Source organism: Sinocyclocheilus anshuiensis, unplaced genomic scaffold (genome assembly GCF_001515605.1).
Source record: "Sinocyclocheilus anshuiensis isolate Anshui unplaced genomic scaffold, SAMN03320099.WGS_v1.1 scaffold964, whole genome shotgun sequence".
Lineage (NCBI taxonomy): Eukaryota > Metazoa > Chordata > Actinopteri > Cypriniformes > Cyprinidae > Sinocyclocheilus > Sinocyclocheilus anshuiensis.
This window is the reverse complement of record NW_015552666.1, coordinates 409432-419280: the sequence shown is the minus strand read 5'-3', so window position 1 is coordinate 419280 and position 9849 is coordinate 409432. Positions and strand designations below refer to the sequence as shown.

The 9849-nt window shown below is 35.9% G+C and overlaps 1 protein-coding gene across 1 annotated transcript in view; it reads left to right on the top strand.

Annotated features, from left to right (window-relative positions):
• Positions 1-9849, top strand: part of LOC107667357 (sodium channel protein type 8 subunit alpha-like) — a 76133-nt gene that overhangs the window by 4603 nt on the left and 61681 nt on the right. Inside the window, exons 2-4 of the mRNA XM_016458986.1 lie at positions 2052-2389; positions 8636-8754; positions 9237-9326. Of these exons, the coding sequence (XP_016314472.1) occupies positions 2108-2389; positions 8636-8754; positions 9237-9326 (491 nt within the window). The 5' untranslated portion in view covers positions 2052-2107. The remainder of the gene's footprint in view (positions 1-2051; positions 2390-8635; positions 8755-9236; positions 9327-9849) is intronic.

Here is a 9849-nt window from a genome sequence, read left to right as displayed (position 1 = left end):
ATATATATATATATATACACACACACACACACACACACACTTTTAAACGGTGTATACGTGTGTGTGTATACATGTATAGTACACACACACACACACACACACACACACACACACTACTGTTGAAAAGTTTTGAGTTTGGGGTCAGTTCTATCTATATCTGTCTGTCTCTATCTATCTATCTATCTAGAAAGATAGATATACACAAAAATGCTGGAATTTAACTAGATTATTTTACACAAAATGTACTCAAAATTCACAAAAAAAGTTAAAAGTAAATTGTTTATCTATTTATAAGTGGATTTTGGAATTGGACGGAGTTGATCTCAAAATGGCCAGATATTGGCTGACTAATCAGTCTGGTCAATATATCCGGTCCGTCACTCCAAACATAAATGGCAAAGGGGCACAGTTCATTTAGTCATATTTGTTAATTATCAGTATTCTCTATCCTATGGAGTCTTTATGGCAGTCTTTATTGACTTTATTGACACATCATGTGTTGTTTTTTCTGTATTATTTAGGTTATGAGAATCAGTCAGAAACAAGATTTTCTCCATCCTGTGCTATAGAGATTCATTGTCAACAGTCAGCACACACATACAAAAATGCATCTTTGCAATAGAAATTAAAGGGTTAGTTCACCCAAAACTGAAGATTCTGTCATTAATTACTCACCCTCATGTCGTTCAAAACCCGTAAGACCTTTGTTCATCTTCAGAACACAAATTAAGATATTTTTGATGGAATCTGAGAGATTTCTGACCCTCCCATTGATAGCAATGTAATTAACACGATCAACATCCAGAAACATAGCAAGGAGATATGTAAAGTAATCCATGTGACATCAGGGGTTCAACTGTAATTTTATGAAGCTACGAGCATACTTTTTGTACGCAAAGAAAACAGAAATAACGACTTTATTCAACAATTTGTCTCCTCCGCGTCACCGTAGTGCCGTTTTGGAGAGTATCCACTGAACGCAAACAGCGTATGCTCAGCGTGACGCGGAGGAGACGAATTGTTGAATAAAGTCGTTATTTCTGTTTTCTTTGCGTACAAAAAGTATTCTCGTAGCTTCATAAAATTACGGTTGAACCCCTGATGTCACATGGATTATTTTACATATCTCCTTGCTACGTTTCTGGACGTTGATCGTGTTAATTACATTGCTGTTTATTGGAGGGTCAGAGAACTCTCAAAATGCATCAAAAATATCTTAATTTGTGTTCCGAAGATGAATGAAGGTCTTACGGGTTTGGAACGACACGAGGGTGAGTAATTAATGACAGAATTTTCATTTTTGGGTGAACTAACCCTTTAAGTAAGATCAAAGCAGGTGAAATAGTTCCTGTAAGAACATAATACATCATCACAAATGTGAAATGACTAGTATGACTTGACAATAATGTTGTCTTTTAACTTGTTAAGACTACAGTCTTGAGCAGCTGGACATTTGCATGATGAGATGAACTCTTTAGAAAGAATCCTCCATTTTATATTGTCTGAGAAGAAAAAGCACAACAGTCATAAAGTGTTTAATCAGCATAGTGTGTCTAATGTATAACCTTAGTATAAAATGAGCAAAGTGGAGAGTTTGTGATATAGTCATTGAATATGTCTGAATGTTTAATATGATGTTTGTTTTTTTTAGAATGGGCTTGATGACATCATGGACTGGAATATTAGTTAGATAATCCAGGTCATCACAGAGGGTTGATAAGGCAGTAATGCAGTTATGACCTTACCCTCTAATGTACAGTCTCTCTGTCTCTCTCATGCACACACATGTACAGGTAGAGCCTCCAGTGCTGCAGCGCATTTGGTATTATTCTGCTTGGTCATCTACTTCTTAATGGACGTAATGAATGTGTGTGTGTGTGAGTGTAAGAGTGAGAAAAAGAGAAAGAGGGAGAGCTTTTTGTTTGATTTGTTTGTGTGGAATTATTTGTTTTGTTTAACGTCTTTTGAATTTTAATTTCTGTTCTTTTTCTTTCCTCACTGTTCCCTTTCTGCATCTGTCCGGGTACCTCCCTCTCCCCTCCTTTTCCTAGAGCTGGCTGTCCTGAATGGCTTCTAAATAAAGAGGACTCTGCTGCAGGATGACAATATGGCTGCGCAGCTGCTTGCACCTCCAGGCCCCAATAGCTTCAAGAGGTTCACCCCAGAGACTTTGGCCAACATCGAGAAGCGCATCGCTGAGGAGGAGAAGAAGCAGCCTGTTAAGCCCAGATCTGACAGCAGTCACCGCGATGACGATGATGACAACAAACTGCAACCCAACACTGACTTGGAAGCGGGGAAAAGCGTACCCTTTATTTATGGGGACGTCCCTTCTAACATGTTGGCTGTGCCCCTGGAGGACTTGGACCCCTTCTATTTGAACAAGAAAGTGAGTGAGCTTTGAGCCCATATCATCCCTGATAGAATTCATCTTCCATGCAGGTGGAAAACAGTTTTCCTCACTATGATGATTTAAGAAGTGTTCTAAATGCTTCACTCTCCAACATCTGGGAGAACTGAAGGAAAGAGTGGTGGAAAGGTTTGGAAAAGTGCAGAGAGGATAATGAGTGGTGGCGATAGATGTTGGTGAATCAAACTTGCAAACTTATACATATGTTTGGATGGATGAACAGATTAGATGATATAGTTACAAATAAGCATGAGAAATTACAATTTCTTTAAAAAAAAGAAGTGGTTAGTAAAGATATTTGTTGAAATTGAGGTTTCTCAACAAAAGTTAATTGACAACTAACAATTTGCAGTATTTTCTCGCCTGTATTTTGGGTTAAAATGCATGTAAAATGAAAGTTGAAGTTCACCCAAAAATGAAAATTCTGTCATCATTTACTTGCCTAAACCTGTATGGGTTTTGTTCTTTTGTTGAACACAAAAGAATATATTTTTAAGAATATGGGTAACCAAACAGTAGGTGGTCCATTAATTTCCAAAGTATGGAAAAAAAATACTATGGAAGTCGATGGGGACTGCAACTGTTTGGTTATCCATAGTCTTCAAAATATCTACTTTTATTTAAGAAACTCATACAGGTTTGGAACAACTTACGGGTATGTTTCATTTTTGGGTAAATCTCTTTAAAATCACATAAAAATTTACATTTTAGATGTAAACCACATAAAATATAAATAGTGTTAGCTTGCTTGATGTAATGTGATTAAGAAAGTCCTAATATTTAATTTTAACATTTCAGTTTGAACAAACCCTCATCTGAGCAATTAATGGATATAAGGAGTATATATAAAAAATATTTTTTTCCTTATTTGAAATGGCATTGGATCGTTCATACTGTTCATACTAAAGTGAACGGTTTGGTAAACTGTGATCTTCCAGTGTCAGAATGTACAATTTTCTCCTGATTTTAAGGCAAGCATAATTCTAGTGTGTACAAACATTATTTGTTTGTTTAAATGTTTCCTATTCAATATCAACGGACAGAGTGGGTATTGTTTATTAATTGTTTATTGATGTTGGTGGAGTCCTGGCCTGGAGATAGAGTTCTATAAGAATAGCAGTAACAAGGTGGAGAATTAGGTGAATTAGGGCATGATAGAGATTAAAAATGATATCTCAAATTTTTCAGGCATTTGAATATGTTCGATACTTTAATATTTTGTATTTGCTATGAGACGACTTGTGTTTTTTTTCATCAGATATTCAAAATGTCTAAAGCAAATAAAATGCATAAAAATTAGAAATAATCAGTCTTACAAATAATTTTTATTAACTAACTTAAATTAACTTTTTATTTATATGCACCAAATTAAAAATACAAAGTAATAAATAATATTTACATACAGTATTTTTTACTAAAACATTGTGATACATGCAAAATTTTTTGTTGGATGATGCAAACAAATCTTTGCATCTTTGATTTTTTAATCCATTCATTCAAACAGGCAACTAAAACAGAACTGAATCAAACTCTAATCAGCTCTAATGCTGTTTTTGCTACTGAAGTTTAAATCAGAGATGCTACAACATGTCTTTTTGAATTCTCACACTTGCAGGTTTTGAGATAAGAAAGGATTGTGAAATTAGTCTCAAAAGTGCATTCAGATCATTACAATATTCACTGTGTTGCACAGTATTCGCAAGTTTATATAATCAGCAAACTCATAGCTAATACAGAATGTTGCAAATATTTCATATATTGCCCAGCTAATGTAAACACTTTACAAATAATTTACAAAATTTTCCCTGTGTGTGTGTATTCTCCTTATGGTTAGTTGGTAAGAACTTTTCAGTGGCAGTGTGTATGTATGGGTAATGGAGCGGTGCACCCACATCAGCACCTCCTTGTTGGTACACTAGAGGTATGTGTTACATAACCGAGAACAGTGTAGCATGTGTTATACAGTGGGAGTAGAGGAGATATTTTTGAGAGAAAATTAGTAGAGGAAACAGAATATTGGTCTTGTCTGTGTTTTTATAATCTTTTGCACACTTTACTATAACCACCTCACATTACCAGAAATAATGTGCATTGCTGCCAGCGTGTTCCATCCAACATATTCCATCCCCGTTTCTGCCCTCCCTTCTTCTCTACCTCTTGGCATTGGTATTTTTTGTTATAACTGCAGCAGCTGTGGTATACTCATGCATTGTGGGGAAGGGTTAAAGTGAATAAAGAGAGAAGAGGAAAGCAGGGAAGAAGTGCAGAGTTGCAGTTCTACTGGTCCCTTGAGTAGTGGGGTGAAAGAGCCATTCAGAATGTCATGGGCGGATAAACCTTCAAGAAGCCCTGTAGTCACATGTGTTTGTTTGTTTGTGACTGAGTGATATGGGATGTTTTCTGATGGCAGTCATTGCACCAGCTGTGTGTGAGGCTTTGACCTCTTGAGACAGATGTAAAAAGTTATTTCAGGTCTGATAATGTAGGTTTATTTTAATGGATGATTTAGGACTTTGATGAGTGATTATATTTTGTTCATGCCATGTTTGTATTAGGGCTGGACAAAAAATCGAATGCGATTTTCATGCGACTCTCATCAGTAAAGCCGCTTCTAGTGATTAGTAGTAAATCTCCAGCACGTGCTTTCAGATGGAGCGGCATTTACAACACAAAGCCGTAGTTCACTGACAAGCTACACAAAATCGCATGTGATTCATTGCCGATTTTGAATGCGATTTTGTGTAGCTTGTCAGTGAACTACGGCTCTGTGTAGTAAATGCCGCTCCATCTGAAAGCACGTGCTGGAGATTTACTACTAATCACCAGAAGCGGCTTTACTGACGAGATGCGCATGAAAAACGCATTCGATTTTTTGCACAGCCCTAGTTTGTATCTACAATGTATTATGTCGATTGATTAGCAGATAAATTAATTGATGGTTTATTGTTATGAGCAGTGTTGGGGAAGCTACTCTGAAACTGTAGTTTGACCAGCTACAAGCTACTCGTAAATTAAAGTAGTTAAGCTACATTCAAGCTACCCTTCTGAAAAAGTAGCTAGCTACACTACAAGTTACTATCAAAAAGTAGCTAGCTACAATGAAACTTTTTATTATACATTTTTTTTACAATTAACATTACAAATAACTAAATAATTATTAATGAAGAATTATAATGAAGTTATAAGTAAAATATAATGAATTTATAAGTAAAATATTTGGGGTTTAAAACAACATACTGTAATGCAATCATGATTTCAAAGAGTAGGGTGAATTCAGGTTGATTGGGGCACTTTTCCAAGCCATTTCAATGACAAAAAGTGTCCCAATCATTTGATTTAGTAAACTATCTGATACACACAATAATAAAATAGGCTACTGTATAGTTATATAGTTATATTATCTTAAACTGACTGTCAGCATGCAAAATTGCTACTAACGTAACAAATGTATGCAACTTAAACTGGATACAGAGGAGTCATAAAATTTGATCTCCAACATTTGATCTGGAGTGCAATAAAGAAGAAAAAATAATCAGTTTAAAACAGCTATTATTCAGGCTCGTGATTCGTCAGAACGCAAAACGGAATGTAGCGTTTGGTCGCGCTACTTCGCTACTTGCTAGAAAAAGTAGTTAGCTACAGGAAAAGCTACACTGTTTTAAAAGTAGCGTCGCTACTGAAAAATGTACTTGCGCTAGTAGTGTCGCAACTTGTAGCTAGCTACTCCCCAACACTGGTTATGAGTGACTATATTTTGCTTGTAACATATTTTTCTCTATATTATTACTCTTTATTTTATTTATTTTGAAATAAATAAAATCTCCTAACCTTTTTATTTATATTTTGTTTATACCAGTTTTTGTATCTATATGACTTTTTTCATTTTATTTTATTAATACATACATTAATGGATGGTATATTATTATGAGTGATTATATTTTGTTTATGCCGTATTTACCATATTTTGTATCTATATTATTATTATTCCTATTGCTTAATTTAGCAATACTGAAAATATTATCAGTCGTGTCATTATAACTTTATTTGCTGTCAAAAAGATGGACAGACAGACAGATAGATGCATCTTAGCAGTTCTTGAAAGTTGTACATAAAGACGTGTTGGTTAGCGGTTGGATGGGGTGTTGGCCATTTGAGGCCTTACGGTAAGTGCATTCAGTGACGTTGAGTAGATCGGATATACTCGGAGTTAAGTGCAACAGTGATGCTATATCCAGTTTTTCCACTATTGACCCCCACCCCCCCACACTTTTCCTCATCCTCCTCCCCCGCAGCAGTTCCCTCAGCTCTTGTCCACATCTTCATGTCTCTCTGGCTCTCTTCTCTGTAGATGATGAAATTTTCAGTAGCTTTGCAGCATATCACTTATGCTGTCAGAAGGAAAGACCATAGGCTGCATTGTGTGTGTGCAGGTGTTGACATAAGGCTGTGATCACATGTACATGACCATTGAACTCCATGTTTTTGTATCATGTTTAAGTTTTGCTCATATGCATCATCTGCAAAATCGCTTACCTTTTATAGACACAAGGACAAAGGGTCGAAGTCACAATTGAAACTATTTGTTATGATCATGGATTATTCGGATGGGACGGTTGAGGTTATGCGGCTGGATGAGTGTGTTGCATAGTGATAAACAAGATGCTCATTAATATGAAGATTTAGTGAAGATTAGAAAGATTTTTAGGCCATGGTACTGAGAGCTGCAGCTATGTCCTCAGCAACGAGTGCAGTATTGTGAGAGTGGGAGCTCCCGCCACCGGAGGAAGCCCACAGTCTGTCGCAGTGTGTGTGTCTGTGTGTGTGAGAGAGACTCTGTGGAAACCAGTGCTCAGTATTCAGTAACACATGGAGCCTTCTGGGCGGTTCACAGCTTTTGCTAGTGTGACAGTCTTTGGGATTTTGTGCCTCAAAATGACAGCTGTCTTCAGACGGAAGACGCAGCGTTTTATGTCTGACATATGCTGTCTTTTAATTTATGATTTTGTTAAGCATGTTGTAGTGTTTGGCATGATTAAATGCACAGACACACACAGACAAATACAGTGAAAAAATAGACGGGTTGGAGAAATAGAGAGAGATAGGGACACTCTGAGGTAAAGGTGCTAATTTTGTCCTCCTTCAGACAGCTGTCTATTTTTAATCTAATTAGATTTCAGGTAGATTCTCATCCGCTCGTCTCTGTGGTGTTTCCTTGTGTGTGTGTAACTGGAGTGGCGATTTGTGCAACATAAATTATTCTATGTGTGTGATATCACAGGGCTGAAGAAATATTGTCTTAATCAGTATTTTGTCTTATTTTCCAGTAAAAATCTCTAAAAAAAACAACAACAATAAAACAATAATATCAACAATAATAAAAACTTACTGAGGTTCATGCTAAAAACAAGAAAGAAAACTATTTACCAGGGGGATAATAAAAAATAAGAAAAAAGGATAATAAAAATAATTGAAGATGTATAAAAACACAATTTTACTTCTTTGACATGAAGTCTGTATGTATGTGTAACTTGGATTCATGTGGTTTTCATGATGAATATGTGGATGAAGATTCTTTGTCTCTTTTTTTTTCTTACATTATGCAGGAGCAAAGGAGCTTTGCAGGGCTTTTGACCCACCTTCCTTCCTTCGTTCCTTCCTTCCCTCCCCCTCCCTCTCGCTTTTCCCTGTCCCACACACACTATCTGGAGTCAGCACTTCTGCATCTGATGGATCGCAGTGTTAGTGGTTAGCATTAGCGTTAGTATTACAGTCTGAGTTCCTGTAAGAGGTCCATCTCTTTGCCAGCGCTTTCTGCAGTTGTCTTAGCTCCATTTGCATAAATATATCCCTAGCTGGGTTTTAATGGGCTTGATTTAGAAATGGCCTTTGACCTGAATTTTAATATTTTATTTTACTTTAGGAAAAAGTTATGTGGGTGTTCTTGAATATTGTATACATTTTGCAAGTTTGTGTTGAATGCGGCTGTCATTTTTGGAGAAATCCAAAGTTCTTGTCATGTTAACGCTGCAATATAACAAAGAGTGAAAAATTTAAGGGGGTCTGAATACTTTCCGTACCCACTGTATGTTGTTTATTGGCATTTCTCAACTTGGTCATTTTTTTTTTTTGTGAATGACTGTGCTCTCTCACCATGTACCCTGACATATGTAACTAATATCTCTCCCTCTCTTTTTTCTTTTTTCTGTTTCCTCTTTTTCTCTTCAGACCTTTATAGTGCTTAACAGAGGAAAAACTATCTTCCGTTTCAGTGCCACACCCTCGTTATATATCATTAGTCCTTTTAACCTATTCAGGCAAATAGCAATTAAAATTTTGATACACTCATATCCTTTTCAATGCTCCAAGTATTGTCCATGTTATTAATGATTGTTCTTGTTGAAACTGTTTTCTAATCTGTGTTTAGCCTGTCTGTCTGAAATATGAGAACAATGCTTTGTTGCATTTGTAGGTTTTATCAAATGTATAAATGACAAATTATCAGTTACACCCTATTATCTGTATCATAGTGCATAATTTAACTATTTTACTTAAATGTTCTGGAAAAAAGAGAGTTCTGAATTGTGCTGTGACACAGACAGTGATTTAAAGACCATTAATCATGTCGAGGCTAACAACATACTTCTTCCTTATGGAAAATAATAAATGCCTATGTCCTCAACCAACAATTTTTTGTGTGACCCCAGATTTTACTACATAATTTTAATGAAATTATTCACATTTTTATTAATGTCCCTATTTCCATTATAGTTTTGATATCTGATGAATATTTAGACATTACCACAAGATTTCCTTAACTACTTCTTACACTTTTCAGCATGATCATCATGTGTACAATTTTGACAAATTGTGTCTTCATGACATTCAGCAATCCTCCAGAATGGTCCAAACAAGTAGAGTAAGTATTCTAATCTATTCTATTGTATTCTATTCTATTCTAGTCTTGTCTCATCTAGTCTATGTAGATTTTCTTCATCACATGTGATTGTAATATTTTTTGTGATTTATGTGCACAGATATAATAATAACAGCAGTATAGCAAAAAGGGATAAAAGCCAAAGGTCAGAAATTTAAACTCTGAGCACCAACCACTCCAGAGTGAGTGCTGAAAAGCAGGGCATATAATGTTAGTAGAGTGACAAGTTGACTGGTTAGGACGGAGGAAAGGCTAAGGACAATGTAAGCTCCACTTGGAAATTTGGCCAGTCCTAAAAATTGCTGGGTCTATTTTGGGGTAACTGGGTGTAATGGAGTTTCATGGGAGTCCTTAACCAATGGTAAGCTCTGTTCGAAATCTCTGCTCTGTTCCTGATCCCATTGTGACAAGCACCGTGGGTGAGGGCGAGAGAAATATTAGTTAAACAAACCATATTTCATTTAATAATGAAAAGTATCAATTAAAATTTTAATTTCAAACACAC